Raw genomic sequence first — 19,906 nt, forward strand, 5'->3', positions numbered from 1 at the left:
TCATGAAGGTAGGAAATGAAGCTAAGGATTTGCAAACCTGTAGGGACAGCCTGAGAATTGGAGAAAGTGTGAACTCATTAGTTTTCATTTAAGAGGAAGACTGCGCCCCAGCACTGAGGGATAGCAAATAGATCCAGAAAATGAGGGGAACATTAATCATGGAGATGGGATTACAAATTTGAACTTGGTGTAAAAATTGAATTTTTTTATGCCATTCCAGAGCCATGGTAGGCTACTAATGCAGGAAGACTCTGGCTATATAGATAACCAGCAGTGATCTAAGGTGGCTTTCCAAGATGTTGATATTTAATGGAGAAGGTATTGTCCTCTTGTGCAGACCCTTTGAGCAGGGGTGTCAAACTCGCAGCCCACAGGCTGGATAAGAACATAAGAAGAGCCATGCTGAATCAGGCCAAAGCCCCCCCCCAGCGCCTCCAGCCCCCTCACGCCCCTGGCTTCTCGCCCCCCGCCCGCCCACCCGATCCGCCTCTCTTTCTCCTCCTCTGGTTTCCGCCTTGGGGCGCAGCTCCTCCCACAGCGGGAACACCCACCCCGCCCCTCTTGCCGAGAGCGCTTTCGTCCCGGGCTGTCAGCGAGGAGGCTGTAGGAGAGGCGGGGCAGGCGTTCTCACAGCGGAGGCCGGCGAAGATGATTTTCAATGTCAGGCGCGCGTGCTCGACATCCCCCTGCCAGCCCGCCCGGAACATATCCATCCTAAGATAAAATACAGGAAACTCCTCAAAACCCATCTCTGCCGTCAAGCATGGGGAAACTGACTCCCCCGGGCCGTTCCCTGTTTTACGCAAGGTTTGTCTGTGATGTATGATTGTTTTTTATACGTAGGGTTTTAAATTGTTTTTTATTGTTGAATTTGTATCATGTTTTGTGTTGTGAGCCCCTCCAAGTCTCCAGAGAGGGGCGGCATGAAATGAAATGAATGAAATAGTATAAGGGCAGACTAGATGGACCATGAGGTCTTTTTCTGCCGTCAATCTGCTATGTTTCTATGTTTCTATTCCCACAATCTTTCCAAACCCTTCTGAATTATGTTGAGTCTTATATGGCGCCATGTTGACCACATTCTTGGATATAGAAAATGAGATCTTATATTATTCAATATAAGATTTGTGCTGGATAAATCTTGATTAAACCTTGTAGGCTCCGACCAGATTCGTGGTCCTGAATCCCTGTGTCTGACATTAAGGTATCTAGAAATTCGAAAGGAAATGAAGCCGCTTACCTTGCCTGTAGACTTAACCCCTTTCCAAATGCAGAAATAACAGATGATCCAGGCCAGAAGAAGGCAAAGCGACAGTTCCCAACGCACTGTGCCCAAATGTTCTATGCCATCCGAAATGTTTAACACTCTTCGCCTGTGAATGAAAATGTTGAATACGTTTTGCTTCATTTGTAGTCCTGGAAAAAACATTTTTCTGCTTTTTCCATAGTGTGTTTTACCCAGTACCTTGCAACAGCTTTCTTTTGGCTGGCACTTTCCAAATACTTAGAACATGTATTTAATAATAATAATAATAAATAATAATAATAATAGTAATAATAACAACAACAACTAGAAGAAGAAGAACAAGAACAAGAAGAACAAGAAGAACAAGAAGAACAAGAAGAACAAGAAGAACAAGAACAAGAAGAACAAGAACAAGAAGAACAAGAAGAACAAGAACAAGAACAAGAAGAACAAGAAGAACAAGAACAAGAAGAAGAAGAAGAAGAACAAGAAGAAGAAGAAGAAGAAGAACAAGAAGAACAAGAAGAACAAGAAGAACAAGAAGAACAAGAAGAACAAGAAGAACAAGAAGAACAAGAAGAACAAGAAGAACAAGAAGAACAAGAAGAACAAGAACAAGAACAAGAACAAGAACAAGAAGAACCAAGAAGAAGAAGAAGAAGAAGGAGGAGGAGGAGGAGGAGGAGGAGGAGGAAGGAGGAAGGAGGAAGAAGAAGAACAAGAAGAACAAGAACAAGAAGAACCAAGAAGAAGAAGAAGACGAAGAAGGAGGAGGAGGAGGAGGAGGAAGGAGGAAGGAGGAAGGAGGAAGAAGAACAAGAACAAGAACAAGAAGAACAAGAAGTACAAGAAGAACAAGAACAAGAAGAACCAAGAAGAAGAAGAAGACGAAGAAGAAGGAGGAGGAGGAGGAGGAGGAGGAGGAAGGAGGAAGAAGAACAAGAACAAGAACAAGAAGAACAAGAAGATGAAGAAGGAGGAGGAGGAGGAGGAGGAAGGAGGAAGGAGGAAGAAGAAGAAGAAGAAGAAGAAGAAGAAGAAGAAGAAGAAGAAGAAGAAGAGGAGGAGGAGGAGGAGCAGTAACAACAGCAACAACAACAACAACAACAGTAGACCATGTGATGAACTTGTGGGTGTGGGAACAGTGCACTTTAAACTGGGTGGAGAAACTCACAGGAATTTAGATTTGGATTTCTCCAGTTTGTGCTAACATGGCTCTGTTAATAAATTGGAAGTTTGAGGAAGGCCAAACCTCAGACTCTGATTTATTTCTTGGATGCTATTTGGAACACTGACACTGGTACATCCTGCATCTGAAGGTAAGGTAGTAATTATTGCTTCAAGTGCTTTTTGTTCCCCTAAATATAAGTTGAGATTCTGATGGATTTATAGTCTTTATTACATTAGAATATTGTAATAAAGAATACAGAAGTTATTACATTACAAATAATGTAATAAATAATGCAGAAGACTGCAAAGTGATCAAACTGGTCAGTCCTAGAGGAGATCAACCCTGACTGCTCTTTAGAAGTCCAGATCCTGAAGATGAAACTCAAATGCTTTGGGCACTTAATGAGAAGGAAAGACTCCCTGGAGAAGAGCCTAATGCTGGGGAAGATTGAGGGCAAAAGAAGAAGAGGACGACAAATAAAGTTGGCTGGAAGCAGTCAACGTGAGCTTAAATGGACTCCAGAGGATTGTAGAGGACAAAGCCTGGAGCAACATTGTCCATGGGGTTGTGATGGGTCGAACACGACTTCGCAACCAACAACAATATCATCAACAACACATTATTGTATAAAGTTCCTGGTAGGAGATGTTCCAATAAAGCACCTTTGTTTGATTTTAATAAGAAATTAGTGAAGAGATTTTTGTGGTTCGTTCACATCTGGTGAAATTAGTCATAGACTCAAAGGATGCAGAAACAGTGGAGATGAGGTGCAGGCATCCTGTGTTCCTGGCAACACAGACTGAAAGTGACAAGGACGTAGTATCAGAGTCTGAACAGCAACAACCAGGGCTTTCTGCACTTCCTGAGATGAGTGTCTCTGCACTTCCTGAGATGAGTGACTCAGGAGAAGAGGAGGGGCCTCTTCTGGATGCTAGAGTGCACAGGGCATCTAGGAGGCATGAGTGGTTTGCTAGGAGGAGATTGATGCGTGAGTAGCACTGCTGGCTATTGGGTCATGCCCTCACACTATTTAAGTGTGAGGCAAACCACACCTCTTTGCAGAGAACAACGCAGTTCGTTTTGCAACATGTAGTATCATCTATTGTATTCGGATTCTGTTTCAAAAGAGCACATTCTTGGCTTTCCTAGCTAGTTTCTGACAGCTACACTTTTGAAATCTTGCTTCACCTGGTAATTATTGCTGTGTTTATCTTCTGTCTGGGACTTGGGCCTACTGATAAGACTTTGAAAGACTTGATTCTCTTTTTGAAAAGACTTTTAAAGGACTCTTAATAGACTGAGACTTTTGTAAATATTAAATCATTTTATTAGTTATTCCATTGGTGTGTATACTGGGGGCTCGGCACTGGGACAGAATGGGAACATTTGGTAATATTTATGCTAGTTGAACATATGAAGGATTATCATATCAATACTAGTGAAATTCAAAGGAAAAAGCACATGAATTGCTGTTGGCTACTATTGGAGAAAGAGAAGCTCCTTGGAAAGGAGGCTAGGATTTTTACTTACTCCCAAAATTCAATGACAGGAGAGGTGCCATTTTCCATTGTCACATTTACAGAGGCATTCTTCTGGAATTCCACACAGTTCTCTATAAAGCAAGCCACACAGGCTGTTAATGCATCCAATAAAATATGCTACAGAATACAATCAATCATCTTTAGGGGATAAAAAGCAATAGAACTGCAGAACCTTAAGTTGGGGTAGCAACACCTTTTATATGAAGGGCCTTTGGCCAATGGAAGGTAGGACCAGAACCAAAAGAACAGAGGAATTGATTTTCTCACACTTCCTTTTCCCAACCAGTGGACAAATGAGGAAAATTGTTAAAAACAGTTAATTGCAGAGAGCTTGTTAAGTAATAGGACTCTACTGCTTACTCCAAGGTTTGCTATTCATTATTGTTGTTGTTATCAAAAAACAGTAATACACAGCAAACAAGATTTATGTGCTGATTTTGTATCACAATATCACAAGTCGAACACTTCCCAAGTGTCTAGGACTATGTGATGTATTTTTGTATGATGTGCACAGATCCAAGTACGGTGCAACTGACAGATTGTGATTTTATCAATGTTTATTGTTTTCCAATGTCGACTGATGTCTTTTGGAACAGCACCCAGAGTGCCAATTTCTACTGGGACCACCTGTGCTGGCTTATGCCAAAGTTGTTGTACAGTAGTTCAATTTTAAGATCCTGATATCAGCTACATTTTTCTTGTTGTTTCTCATCAATTCAACTGTCACTTAGTATGGCAACATCAACGATCCACACTTTTTTCTTTTCCACAATCGTGAAGTCTGGTGTACTGTGTTTCAAAACCTTGTCAATTTGAATTCGAAAGTCCCAAAGTATTTTGGCATGTTTGTTTTCAACTACTTTCTCAGGTTTATGATCCCACCAGTTCTTTACCACTGGTAGGTGGTAGCTGTGGCACAGATTCCAATGAACCATCTGGGCCACGTAGTTGTGCCTTTGGTTGTAGTTCGTCTGTGCGTTATTCTTGCACTGTTGTTGTTGTTGTTGTTGTTATTATTATTATTATTATTATTATTATTATTATTATTATTATTATTATGTCAATACAACACAGCAGATGAGATCACTATGCTGGATTTCGTATTTCATCACCAGTCGGGCTCTTCCCAAGCACCTAGGACTGAGTGATATAGCGGCAAGTTATGTTTGCCGATCCCAGTAAAGTGGCCTTTTGCAATTGACAGATGGAGATTTTGTCAATTCCAATGGTTTTCAAATGTCCGCTGAGATTCTTTGGCACTGCGCCCAGCATGCCAAGTACCACTGGGATCACTTTCACTGGCTTATGCCAGAGTCGTTGCAGCTCGATTTTTAGATCTTCGTATTTCACTAATTTCTCTAGCTGCTTCTCCTCAATTCTGCTGTCCCCTGGGATTGCAATGTCGATGATCCATACTTTCTTTTTCTCTGCAATCAGGATGTCTGGTGTGTTATGCTACAGAATTTGGTCAGTCTGAAGTCGGAAGTCCCACAGTAGTTTTGGTTTTTCATTTTCGACCACTTTTTCAGGCTTATGATCCCACCAGTTCTTTGCCACTGGTAAATGGTAGTTCCGGCACAAGTTCCAGTGGATCATCTGTGCCACAGCATCATGTCTGTGCTTGTAGTCAGTCTGTCCGATCTTTTTGCAGCAGCTGAGTATGTGATCAATTGTTTCATCTGTTTCTTTACAGAGTCTGCACTTATTATTATTATTATTATTATTATTATTATTATTATTAAAAGGAAGAGTTGTCAGCTTGGCTCTTTGGTGGATCTTACTTGTTGCTTGAATAAAGAGCTGTGTTTTCAAAGCCTGTCTCAAGCCTCTTCAATCCCAGAACCCAATAGAGCTTTTCAAGTTTAAGATTGTAGCAAATCAGGTGGTTTAAAAAAAAAAAAGACCATAGATTTGTTCCTGCTGCTTAAAGGATGCTCAAAAATGAGTACATTTCATTCATGGCTATATTCCTACTTAAGAATGCAGTTCCCTTCATCAATGGAAAGAATAGGCTGCATTTAATAACACCTTTTAAAACCAACACCTGATTTTTTTTTGTCCTTGGTATTCAGTAACATACGTCCTGTTCTTTCACATCTTTCAGAAAGAGATGTGTTTTGTTTTTCACCACAGAAAGTGACCAGAGAAACGGATCCTGTGGGTGTTTTAATTTGGATTCTTGCATGGAGCAAACAGGGAGATATGATTTCGGACCTTTCAAACTCTCTTCTATGAAAAACAGACGATAGCTATTCTGGGCAACTCTCTGAGTAGCAACAAAGTTTTGGTGTACTTTGTAAACAGATTTCTTTCAGGTTTCTCATAAACATTGATTTTTTTAATATATATAATGGGAATTATTTGAAGAGGTGAGGTGGGAGATTAAGGAAATCAATAACGAGTGAGTCTGGAAGCATGAAAGGCAATTGTAACAGAACATGAAATAATGTCAATGACCATTAATTTAAGGGGGAGAGAGAGATTCTGTTCAGAGAAAGAATAGCAAATGCCCTGTAGATGGGCATAAACATTACCTGTATTCCATTCATGATCACAGCTTCCCCACGGGAGGTCTATGGTGAATGAACTGAAGAGGTAAAACAAGGCCCAAGCCAGGACAATAATATAATAGAAATTAAGGAGTACCACAATCACTTGAGAAGCATACCCAATCCCTACAGAAAGGGGAAAAAATAAACCAGGAACAAAAATTACACGTTAAAAACAAATTAATGGGACTTTCTTGAATAAAAATCTACGAAGTACAGTGGTACCTCTACTTATGAACTTAATTCATTCCGTGTCCAGGTTCTTAAGTAGAAAAGTTTGTAAGAAGCAATTTTTCCCATAGGAATCAATGTAAAAGCCAATAAGGCATGCGATTGGGGAAACCACAGGGAGGTTGGAGGCCCTGTTTCCTCCCAGGAGATTCCTAGAGAGGCCCCTGGAGGCTTCTCCCCACCTTTTCCAGCCCTGTTTCCTCCCAGGAGATTCCTAGAGAGGCCCCATGGAGGCTTCTCCCTGCCTTTTCCAGTTACAGTTTCGAAGGCTCGGATTTATAAGTGGAAAATAGTTCTTGAGAAGAGGCTTTCTTATCTAGAAAAGTTCATAAGTAGAGGCGTTCTTAGGTAGATTTACCACTGTATATAACAAGATACCATCCTAACCTTCGCTTGTGCCTGTTGATCGTTGGAGAGCCAGTCGCAGAGGCAGCGCAAGGATCCGCCTATCTGCCCGGATGCCACCACTTGGGTTCTTTTACCCTCTGTGCATGCGCTAAGTATTCTGTGCATGTGTAGAGCGTAAAAACCCAAATAGCGGTCTCTGGGTAGGTGGGTGGAACCTCGCACTGTCTTTGTGACCGGCTCTCCAATGACTGACAGGCATGAGTGGACTGGGAGCATTTCATCCCTGCTTAACATTTAGAAGGAATGAACGGTCAAAATCAGCGAAGGCCTGCTCTTCTTCAGCACTACCGGTGCACCTTATGAGCCCGTCGGCCTGAGATTTCGCATCTGCGCATGCACAGCAAGCGAAATCTTGTGTGAAGAGGCTCTCGTGAGTGAAATTTCGGCACTTTTGCCAATATTTCTGCTTCCGCGCATGCACAGAAGCAAAAAACCGGTGAAAATCACCGAAATCTCGCTTGTGCAAGCATCTTCACACAAGATTTCACACGAGATTTCGCTTGCTGCACATGTGCAGAAGCGAAATCTCGCACGGGGGCACATGCGCGCATGGCAGGGGCATAGCATCCCGAAAATCGCTACCAGAATGTAGCACCTTACCATTCCAGTAGCAGGCCATTACTGGTCGAAATGAACATGCCAAGATAACCTTTGATTATCTGATGCTTTCACATCTAAACAAAGTTCAAAGAAAAACAAATTTGCAGCCAATATTCACTTAATGGGTTTAGGAAAGGTCAGCTGTTCCATCTTGTGTATATACTTTGTGCGTACCTAGATAGTCCTGGATTTGCAAACCTTTATTTGGTGACCGTTCGAAGTTACAATGATACTGAAAAAATGTAGCTTACAATCTGTCCTCAAACTTATGACTGTCTGTCAGATCCATGAATCTACCATTCTTCAGAGGAAGGGGGAGACCCTAGGTTTTAATATCTACTTTATTGCTTTCTTCCTTATGGATCCTGTATCCCATAGTTTAGATTTCACTCCATTCTGTACATTCACCCCCATCCCCACCCAGATTAAGGCATTTGGGTTATTTTAATTAAACAGCAAGAGTAGCAATTCCCAGGATAATAAACAGCATCCAATTAGTAATCTTTGAGTTCCAATTAGAAGCAGAGCTTGCAACAATGCTACTACACCTTTGGGATCCAAAGGACATTCTGGAATTTGGGGGAGGGTGGTAATTCATCCCCCCCCCCACTGAAGTTGCATATTTTGAAGTTACCAAAAAATAAATAATAAATGAGTATTTGTTCACAAGAGCCTGTTGATTTTTTTTAAAAAAAAATTATTTTTCTCCACCTTCACAAATACAAATTCAAAATGTATATATCTTCCAATGTTGTGTACATTATACAGAGTTCATAATTATACATTTTACTCTTTATTCATAGACCCCTATTTAATAGCCAGGGCCAGATTATCTCCGAGACCACCTTCTGTCGCACGAATCCCAGTGACCGGTGAGGTCCCACAGAGTTGGCCTCCTTAGGGTCCCGTTGACGAAACAATGTCGGTTGGCGGGACCTAGGGGAAGAGCCTTCTCTGTGGGAGCCCTGGCCCTCTGGAATCAACAACCCCCAGAGATTCGCACTGCTCCCTCCCTCCTTGCCTTCCGAAAGAGCTTAAAAACTCATCTTTGCCGCCAGGCTTGGGACTCTTAGATCTTCCCCTGACCACTGAATGCCTTAAGTATGATTGCTGAATGTTTGGTTAATAAGTTAATTTTATTAGGTTAATCTTCTTTTTCTAATTGTTTTTAATATTGTAGTACTAATTGGATTATATTACTGTCGACTAAACAATGTCGTCTGGCAGGACCCAGGGGAAGAGCCTTCTCTGTGGTGACTCCGATCCTCTGGAACCAGCTCCCCCCAGAGATTAGGATTGGCCCCACCCTCCTTGCCTTTCAGAAACTCCTTAAAACCCACCTCTGCCATCAGGTATGGGGGAATTGAAACATCTCCCCCTTGCCCATGTAGTTTCTGTGTATGATTCGATTGTGTGTTTGTTTTTTATATATTGGGGTTTCTTTTGGATTTTTTAACCTAAAACTGTAATTTAGATTGCTAAATATTAGATTTGTTACTATGCATTTTTTTTTACCATTGTTGTGAGCCGCCCCGAGTCTACGGAGAGGGGCGGCATATAAATCCAATAAATCTAATCTAATCTAATCTTTTTTTATATATGCTGTCAGCCGCCCCGTGTCCTCAGAGAGGGGCGGCATACAAATCCAATGAAAATAATAAATTAATTAAATAAATAAATAACTTTTTAAAAAGCCCATAGAGCCTGGCGAGGGTGAAAAATGGTCCTACTGGGCCCACCACAAGTTGAGAAATGGGCTGTTTCTGGCCTCCAGAAGGCCTCCGGGGAGAACAGGGGAGGCAATTTTCACCTTCCCCGGGCATTGAATTGCGGGTGAGGGCATTCATGCAGTGTGCGCGCATGTGGTTTTGACACCAGAGGGAAAAATGGTTCGCCATCACTGCACTATATGATGGACCATTAACCTTGAATTACAAACTACAATGGGTTTGCAGCACAGCTTAGGCAAACAAACATTCAAATAGCCATGATTTGAAATGATGTCATAATTCATGCTTTTTCCATGCATACAAAATGGTTCGATTTTACACTACAACAGGGCCAACCACTTGTCCCCCTTATACCACTTTGTGCCAAGGTACCATGTAATAGGTGTTGATGCGCTTAATAGGGTGAACCCTATTAAGGGAGTGGTCAAACATGTCATCTGTCATGTATTCCTATTACAAGAGTCCAGCTCAACTTTAATTCCTTTAATTGTTAAATTTAATTAAGTTAATTTATTAATTGTTTAATTTGCTTTGGCTGTTAGTAGCTCAGATTCTTGTAGAGAACTTAAGCTTGAAATTGATCTTTATACCCATTTGAACTTCCTGCATCTTCTGATTCTTCTAGCACTGTTGGCATTAAGATTTGATCTACCTTCAAAAAGAGGGCATAGCCTCCGCCAGGAAGTGACCCCTCCCTGACTGGTGTATTGTCCCAGGGCTGTCTCCAGGAAAAACACTGGAATTCCACAGGTGAACAGGAAGATGAGGTAGGGAATGAAGAAGGCACCTATAGATTCAGAAAAAGAAAGACATAGCCAGGCATTAAAGAGACATTCTACAACAGCATAGCCCATAAAATCATCTGCTACAATGTCCTTCCTGTCAATGACTACTTCAGCTTTAACCACAACAACATATGAGCACACAACAGATACAAACTTAAAGTAAACCGCTCTAAACTCGACTGCAAGAAATATGACTTTAGTAACCGAGTAGTTGATGCATGGAACTCAATACCAGACTCTGTATTATCATTATCTAACTCCCCAAACTTTACCCTTAGACTATCCACTGTTGACCTCTCCCATAAGAACCTAAGAACCTAAGAAGAGCCATGCTGATTCAAGGCAAAGCCCATCGAGTCCAGCATTCTGTGTCACACAGTGGCCCACCAATTGTCCATGGGGATCTTGAGCAGAAAGAGAAGGCAAAACCCTCCCTTTCCCGTGACCCCCAACAAATGGTACTCAAGGGAATCCTGCCTGTCTCAACCAACATAGAGGTGGCACTTGGACATCCATTTCAATAACCACCAATACACTTGGCATCCATGAATCTGTCTAACCCTGCCTTGAAGCTATCAAGGCTGACAGCTGTCACGACCTCTTCTGGAAGTGAATTCTATAAACCAACGACCCTCTGGGTGAAGAAATATTTCCCTTGATTTGTCTTCATTTTCTTACCTATGAGCTTTAGGGAGTGCCCCCTCGTCCTAGTATTGTGTGATAGAGAAAAGAATTTTTCTCTATCCACCTTTTCTATCCCATGCATGATTTTATACACTCCCGATTCCTAAGAGGACAGGGGCGTGCATAAATGCACCAGCGTGCCTTCCATCTCCTGTCCTAATGTTTCTCTTTACTAGAATCATGTATATAAATGGTATATCTTTGTATACCATCAATACGTACTGGGCAAACAAATAAATAAATAAATAAAAAATAAAATAAACCTTTAGCAACTTTAACATGTGTGGACTTCAACTCCCAGAATTCCTCAACCAGCATGGCTTTTTAAAACATCTTAAACTTGCTAAGGTTGAGAAACACTTCTCTGTAAGTTACAATGCTGCCACAATGTAATAAGCCTTACTCAAATCCCACTGAGCTTTGTGTGGCTTCCTTCCATCTAATTAAATATTGGAGAATAACCTTTGGTGGGGAAGGGAGGAGTGTTATGATAGCAATAAGTTCTACTGTATATAATAGTGGGAGAAGTTTCATGAGAGATGATGACTGGTGCGAAAAAAACAATTGTGCTGAATTACACTGCTTCTGCTAACGGTAATACCTGACACCTTGAGAGCACTCTGGTGTATTCAAAATGCTTTGCAAATGCAGTAATGCTTAGAGCAGCCCCCAGAGGCTGACTCTAAAGTAGAGTTTAGAATATTTTGACTCTGTTTTATTCCTGCTACCAAGGGAAACTGTATTTGAAACTCTAGTGAATCAATCTCCAAAGCATTGACTGCAGCATACCTGTTCTGCAAGGCTCTCAGGTATGAGCCTTCCGAAAATTCAAGGGTACAAATTTCATACACACACAGGTTTGAAAATTCAAAACAATGTTCTTTATCACAAAATTCAAAAGAAACAAAGCACCCTTTTTTTATTGCAAAGAGCACTCGTCCCAAAACAACCTTGTAGGCTGTACAATTCCCTTAATCAGTCCTTAAGTACTTAGCTAGAAGCTGTGAAGAAACGTCACAGCCCTCCTTCTTCCAACGAAGTGAGACACACACACTTTGATCTGCTTTGGTTTCAAAGGCGTGAAAAATCAACAAACAAACTCTGGAAAACAGCAAAACACTGTCCTGAAGAACTGCGATCAGATAATCTTCCACAACGGCCAAACCAACACGCTGCTATTTGTATCAGCAGCTCTAATTACTAGAGCCCCCACCCAAACACAGGTGGCCTCCCTTATCTCCTGTAATATTTCTTCATTTGGTCTCTTCTACGCATAACTCTGCGCCTGCATGGGTCCAAGACTTCCGCATCCGAATCGTCCGAAGATAATGGAGATTGGCTTCCTGGACTGTATGCCAAGCCCCCCTCTTCTAAGTCACCCCCACCTTCTTCTTCGTCCGAGGAAACTGCACTAGCTGGCTCTGTCGGCAATAAAACAGGCCTAGGACATGTTGATGTTTCCCCTGCATCCACCTCCACATTCCTTGGGGCAGGAGCTGGGCCAGAGCCAACCACAACAGAACTAAGGAGAAATTTCCTGACAGTTAGAACAATTAATCAGTGGAAGGACTTGCCTCCAGAAGTTGTGAAAGCCCCAACACTGGAAGTTTTTAAGAAGATGTTGGATAACCATCTGTCTGAAATGGTATAGGGCAATGATGGCAAACCTTTTTTGGTTTGCATGCCAAAAGGGGTGGGTGTGGATGTGCTAGCATGCGCGCATATGCACACCCATTTGTGAACATGTGGTTGATAAATGTATTTCTAAAGCATAAGACAGTGATGGTGAACCTTTTTATCCTCGGGTGCTGAAAGAGCGTGGGTACACGTTATTGCGCATGCTTGAATGCCCAAACCCATAATTCAATGCCTGGAGAGTGCGAAAACAGCTTCCCCCACCTTCTGGAGGTCCTCTGGAGCAGTGATTTTCAACCTTTTTTGAGCCGCTGCACATTTTTTACATTTGCGAAACCCTGGGGCACATTGAGTGGGGGGGGGGCGGCTAAAAAAGTTTGGACAAAAAATTCTCTCTTCCTCCCCTTCACTCTATTTCTTTCTCTCCCTTCCTTCCTCTTTCTTTCTCTCTCTCTCTCCATCCCTCTTTCTTTTTCTTCCTTCCTTCCTCTCTTTTTTGCTCTCTTTCTCTCTCCCTACCTACCTCTATGTCTCTCTCCCTCCCTCCCTCTATGTCTTTCTCTCTCTCTCCTTCTCTTTCTCTCTCTCTCTTTCTTTCTTTCTCTCTGAGCTTCGCGGCACACCTGACCATATCTCGCGGCACACTAGTGTGCCACGGCACACTGGTTGAAAAACACTGCTCTGGAGGACTGTTTCCCAACTTCTGGTGGGTCCAGTAGGCTCGTGTTTCCCCCTTTCCAGGCTTCAAAGGCCATTTCACAAAAAGATGATTAATCCGAGCGATAAGCCAAATATATTGCTCAAAAAAATAAATAAAGGGAGCACTCAAATTAGTGTTTCCCAACCTTGGCAACTTGAAGATATTTGGACTTCAACTCCCAGGATTCCCCAGCCATACTCCATAATCCAATGAATACTATCATACCCTCACACATAGCAGTTAGAAAATGTTTGCCTGTCCTGGAGATGAGCTGTTAATTCTCACGGTCCCCAGGCCTGTCGGGTAGGGGCAGTACAGAGCTCGGGGGGTAGTTGGTTCCAAAGAGCCGGGGCTGTTGAATATGTATTAAGTCTATGTAAATAGTTGAATCAGAAATGTTTAAATGTGATTGGTTTAAAAATTGACCAGGAAATTCAAGAGACAGTTGTGTTTAAGCGGGGAAGTGAGAGTATAAAAGAGGCAAGCTGACACTGTTTCACTCAGTCGCACCAAGAGCTGAAGTCACAAGTTCAATTGTATCTCTGCTACCAAAAATAAAGCACTTTTAAAGAAGCTGACAGTCTCAGTATTCTTCAGGGGACATCACAGAGACGGTGATGCAGGCCCACTAACCGACATTGCTTAGTTGCGGCCCTATTTGGACAGGGAGTTATTGCTCACAGTCGCTCATGCCCTCATCACCTCGAGGTTCGACTACTGCAACGCTCCCTACATGGGGCTACCTTTGAAAAGTGTTCGGAAACTTCAGATCGTGCAGAATGCGGCCGCGAGAGCTATCGTGGGGCTTCCTTGATTCACCCACGTTTCTGCAACACTCCGTGGCTTGCACTGGCTGCCGATCAGTTTCTGGTCACAATTCTGGTCAATTCAAGTGTTGGTAATGACCTTTAAAGCCCTTCATGGCATTGGACCAGAATACCTCCGGAACCGCCTTCTACCGCACGAATCCCAGCGGCCGATAAGGTCCCACAGAGTTGGCCTTCTCTGGGTCCCGTCGACCAAACAATGTCATTTGGTGGGCCCCAGGGGAAGAGCCTTCTCTGTAGCAGCCCAGTCCTCTGGAATCAACTCCCCCCGGAGATTAGAACGGCCCCCACCCTCCTTGTCTTTCGCAAGTTACTCAAGACCCACCTATATCGCCAGGCATGGGGGAATTAAGACATCTCCCCCAGGCTTTCTTATATTTTATGTTTGGTATGTATGTGTTGTATGGTTTTTAAATTGTTGGGGCTTTTTAATGTAATTTTATTATTAGATTTGTTCCATTGTTATACTGTTTTTATTGTTGTGAGCTGCCCCGAGTCTTCGGAGAGGGGCGGCATACAAATCTAATAAATTGAATTGAATTAGTCAATGGGACCCAGAGAAAGCCAACTCCGTGGGATCTAATTGGTCTCTGGGAGGTATGCGACAGGAGATGGTCCCAAAAATAGTCTTCTCCTAAGCCATGCAGGGATTTATAAGTAATAACCAACACCTTGAATTGTGACTTGAGACTAACTGGTAACCTGTGCAGGCCACAGAGTGTTGGTGTTATATGGGTGTACCTAGGTATATCCACAACAGCTCACACGGCCAAATTCCGAATTAGCTTCAGTCTCCCAATACTTTTATTTATTCATTTATTCATTCTATTTTTATGCCGCCCTTCTCCTTAGACTCAGGGCAGCTTACAACATGTTAGCAATAGCACTTTTTTAAACAGAGCCAGCCTATTGCCCCCACAATCTCGTTTTCAAGGGTAGCTCCCTTATTAAAGGTCTTGCCTGCTTTCTTTGAGGAGTTCAAGGCTTCTAACCACATCCCATGTGCATCAAAATTATATTTGAGCTTCAAATTGGACCTGATTCACTTACCCCTAATACAGTAAGTACCCTTTTGTTCTCAATAGCCTGCTGTAAAAAGAAAAACTCGGTTTGCCGTGTAGATGGTTGAGTGGTTCAGGGTGGGGAATTTGTAGTGGGTGGGACATTATTCTATTTTTTATTCTATTTTTTATACTATTTTAAATTTACCTATTCTGATTTTATGTATGGTGGGACTGGTCTCTGGGTGCCGCACAACTTTCGTTGCCAATGACAATTCGTTGTTTTTGACAATGACAATAAATTTATTATTATTATTATTATAAAAGAAAAGCAGCTATATTTCTTTCTCCTTCTTCCATTGCAGATGGTGCCACTGGATTCACTGGTTCTCAATCTGGGCACGAAGTCTATGAGGAAACTTGTTAGGAGCACATTGGTGCATATTTATTCATAAGAAAAACAGTTGAGTAGACTCTCTTAAGTCAAGAGTTCCTTTATAAGAGGCTGTGGGGGAAGCGAACCCAAAGCTAGGAACATTCCAGGTTTATAAAAGCAAAGCTAAAAAAAAGAACCCACTTTTTAAATTCCACCTGAAAGCCTGAGAGAAAGAGCAAACAAAACAACAAAAACAGAGGGCCGTGTGAAATTAGCTAATCCGCTTCATGCTGTTAGGACGGGAAAGCGGTTTAGGTAGGTCTGTGAAGCAAATCCAAGCAAATTCGGGCCAGAGATCAAAATCTCCTCTATGAAAACCCCATCTGTTTGGCCAAGCTTCCAGAAAGTCAGATTAAAGGCAGAATTGTAAAAAAAACAAAACAGGAAATAATTCCCTAGTCATTCCCAAAATTCTACACGCCCTCCCCAAAAAAACCAGATTTTTACTTTTGCTAACACTACATATACATATACAGGGTGAGTTCCAAAAGTAATGCAATTTTTTAAAAGTAATTTATTGAACAGATTTGCAGAAACACTTAAAATTCTTCAAAGTACTGTCCTAGGGCCTCTACATATTTTTTCCAGCGACTCTGCCATGACCGGTACACGCCCTGGAAGGCGTCTTCGGGGACCTCTTGCAAGGCCGTCACGGCTGATTGGATCTCTTCTATGGATGAAAAACGGGTACCTTTCAGGGCTGCCTTAATCCAAGGGAACAAAAAGAAGTCTGCTGGGGCAACGTCAGGATTATGGGGGGGGGGCAGTGTTGGCACCTGGTGTTTGGCCAGGAACTCGCAGACTCGTAGCGGGTTGCGGCAAGGCGCGTTGTCGTGATTGCCAGGTAGCAGAGATGTCTTTTCTCATCCTGATGACCCTTTTTTGGAGTCTTTCCAGCACATCCACATAGTAGGCAGTATTAACAGTCTGTCCTTTTTTTAAAATTTAATTTTTAATCAAGATTGAATAAGTAATAAGCTCAGGCTTTGCTCTTGTAAATAAATATGGTAAATCTAGCTCATTATGACCCTTTTGGACAACCTCTCCAACACTTGGATGTTAGGTATAAATAATCTATAAAAGCTTGTTATTTATACAAGAAGGCAGAAATATTTTTCTATGGCATGATTGATTTGATTGTTAATGCTGTCCGTTGGCCAAATTTCCCTATATGCAATCACTTTTTCCATGCCAGCTCCCCATAATCATATATTGAAGACATCTGCTTAGTGTCCAGGATTTAAAGGACAGGCAGATAATGAAATATTTAAAATGTCTAGTTCATTGTTAGAAGTAGGAAAGGAAGCTATATGTAATGAGGATAAGAGGACTGAGGTCAAATCTGTTTGTAAGAAAATATGCTTATACGCATTTTCTTTGACAGCATAGCTAAGGGGTTGAGAGGCTGATCTGGATTAATTTTGCAAACCAAAGGAGATTCGAAACAAGGCAAGTTATATAATGTATTATTTGTGTCAATATTTTACTGAAATACAGTATGCTACCTTTTTTTCCCCCAATGAGCCATTTTGGCATAATGGATAGAATCATTATTTTACTGAAAGAAATAATAATAATAATAATAATAATAATAATAATAATAATAACAACAACAACAACAACAACAACAACAATAATATTTATTAGATTTGTATGCCGCTCCTCTCCGTAGACCCGGGGCAGCATACAACAACAACAACAACAACAATAATAATAATACTGTAATAGTAATAGTAATAGTACCGTGTTTCCCCGAAAGTAAGACAGTGTCTTACTTTCTTTTTACCCCCAAAAGCCCCACTATGTCTTACTTTCGGGGTATGTTTTACATTGGAAAAAAATTGAAAGGGTCGCGTTCCCGAAGGCATCTCCCCAGAGTCCAGAAGGGCAGCCGCGGGACAGGAGCCTCGTGAGCCCTTTTCCAAGTTCAACCTCAGGGCTCCAAGCGGCGTGCACGCGTGGAGCCACAGATGCGTGTCGGGGAAGCGTGTGTCTGGAGGGGAGGAGCCGCTCTGCGCAGTTGGGCAGCCCCACCTGCCTGCCGGAAAGGAGGCGGCCGAAGGAGGGCGCAGCTCCGGCCGCTCGCCTCGGAGCTGGTCGGCCTCACTGGCCGCTTGCAGCCGAGCCTCGGCAGGACTCGGTTGCTGGGACGAGTGCCTTTGCTGCAAGCCGCCGCCCGCTCGGCTCGCTTCGGACCAGCGCCGTCCTTCGCTTTGCCAAGCCGGGGAAGAGGCGGTGGCGCCGTGGCGAGGTGAAGGCGAGGGGCGTGCGGGGAGCTTGGAAGCGACGTCATCGGGCTCCCCCCGGCAATACCCCCGTGTTTCCCCGAAAGTAAGACATATGTCTTACTTTCGGGGTATGGCTTATATTAGCCGACCCCCCTGAAACCCCCGATACGTCTTACAATCAGGGGTGTCTTACTATCGGGGAAACAGGGTAATAATAGTAATTTGTTAGATTTGTATGCCGCCCCTCTCCGAGGACTCGGGGTGGCTCACAACAATAATAAAATACAATAAACAATGGTACAAATCTAATATTAGTAAAAGCTAGAATTAAAACCCCTTAATATTAAAAAACAATCAATAATACACAATCATACCATTCTCAAGTGCTAATCAGCAGGGGGGGGGAGGAATCAGAGTAGTAGATGCTTGGAACAAACTTCCAGCAGACGTGGTGGGTAAATCCACAGTAACTAAATTTAAACACGCCTGGGATAAACATATACCCATCCTAAAATAAAATACAGGAAATAGTATAAGGGTAGATTAGAGTAATCACGAGGTCTTTTTCTGCCGTCAATCTTCTATGTTTCTATGCGCTCCAGAGGCGGTGCATGCGTGCACGCACATCAGCATGAGATTCAGTTTCCTGAGCATGCGCAGAAGCCGAATCTCGTGAGAATGCTTGCGTGTGCGAGATTTCACCAATTTTTGGCGATTTCTTTGCTTTCATGCATGCGCGGAAGCAAAAAAGATGCCAGAAAACAGTGAAATCTCACATGCATGAGCACCCTTGCATGAGATACAACTTCCTGGGCATAAACAAAAGCTGATTCAACAGCATGCCAGTCAGCTGGAGCTCGATTTTCAAAACCACCGCTGCGCACCTGACCACACCAGGTGAAGCCCACTTCTGAGAATGCAGCATTGCAGGCTGACTATCCTTGCTGCAAGGAGCTTGGCTCAGCCTTCCATCCTTCTGAAGTCAGTAAAATGAGGACCCAGATTGTTGGGGGCAATATGCTGACTCTGTAAACCACTTACAGAATGCTGCAAAGCAGGGGTGTCAAACTCATTGAGGACCACATCAGGGTTGTGTTGACCTCAGGGGACTGGAGGTGTCAGAGCTGCACTTTCAAAAGATAGCCAGCCCAAGCCCTAACCAACCCAACCAGTCAGCCACAGACCAATAGATATGGAGTTTAACACAGCAATAGCAGGAAACAACAGCAAAAATATACAGTGATACCTTGTCTTACGAACTTAATTGGTTCCGGGACGAGGTTTGTAAGGTGAAAAGTTTGTAAGACAAAACAATGTTTCCCATAGGAATCAATGGAAAAGCGATTAATGCATGCAAGCCCAAAGCTCACCCCTTTTGCCAGCCGAAGCGCACGTTTTTGCGCTGCTGGGATTCCCCTGAGGCTCCCCTCCATGGGAAACCCCACCTCCAGACTTCCGTGTTTTTGTGATGCTGCAGGGGATCCCAGCAGGGGAATCCCAGCAGTGCAAAAACGGGCGCTTCGCTGGCAACGGAACTCCGGAGGTGGGGTTTCCCAGCAAGGGGAGCCTCAGTGAAAATGCAGCATCGCAAAAACACGGAAGTCCTCAAAACCCCACCTCCGTATTTCCGTGTTTTTGTGAGGCTGCGATTTCGCTGAGGCTCCCCTCACTGGGAAACCCCACCTCCAAACTTCCGTTGCCAGCGAAGTGCCCGTTTTTGCGCTGCTGGGATTCCCCTGCAGCATCGCAAAAACATGGAAGTCCAGAGGTGATGTTTCCCATGGAGGGGAGCCTCAGGAGAATCCCAGCAGTGCAAAACGGGCACTTCACTGGCAACAGAAGTCCGGAGGCAGGGCATCCCAGTGGCGGCGACTTGGGTTTGTAAGGTGAAAATAGTTTGGAAAAAGAGGCAAAAAAAATCTTAAACCCCGGGTTTGTATCTCGAAAAGTTTGTATGACGAAGGGTTTGTAAGATGAGGTATCACCGTATTCTCATTTACTCTACTAACTGTATTCTATCTTACTATACATACATCACACTAGTATCTCACTACAATAAATTATCTAATAATTCTAAAAGCTCAAATGCTAGTTTCTTTGTGCATATCCATCAAAAGAACAACCACATTCTTTA

At 42.9% G+C, this 19,906-nt stretch overlaps 1 protein-coding gene across 1 annotated transcript in view; it reads right to left on the reverse strand.

The window, feature by feature from the left end:
• LOC139169795 (sodium- and chloride-dependent GABA transporter 2-like) overlaps positions 1-19,906 on the reverse strand; it is a 96,579-nt gene that overhangs the window by 61,239 nt on the left and 15,434 nt on the right. Inside the window, exons 3-6 of the mRNA XM_070756447.1 lie at positions 10,129-10,263; positions 6,493-6,633; positions 3,948-4,029; positions 1,241-1,373 (exon numbers count right to left, since the gene is read on the reverse strand). Coding sequence (XP_070612548.1) covers positions 1,241-1,373; positions 3,948-4,029; positions 6,493-6,633; positions 10,129-10,263 — 491 coding nt within the window. The remainder of the gene's footprint in view (positions 1-1,240; positions 1,374-3,947; positions 4,030-6,492; positions 6,634-10,128; positions 10,264-19,906) is intronic.

Source organism: Erythrolamprus reginae, chromosome 6, assembly GCF_031021105.1.
Source record: "Erythrolamprus reginae isolate rEryReg1 chromosome 6, rEryReg1.hap1, whole genome shotgun sequence".
Taxonomy (NCBI): domain Eukaryota; kingdom Metazoa; phylum Chordata; class Lepidosauria; order Squamata; family Dipsadidae; genus Erythrolamprus; species Erythrolamprus reginae.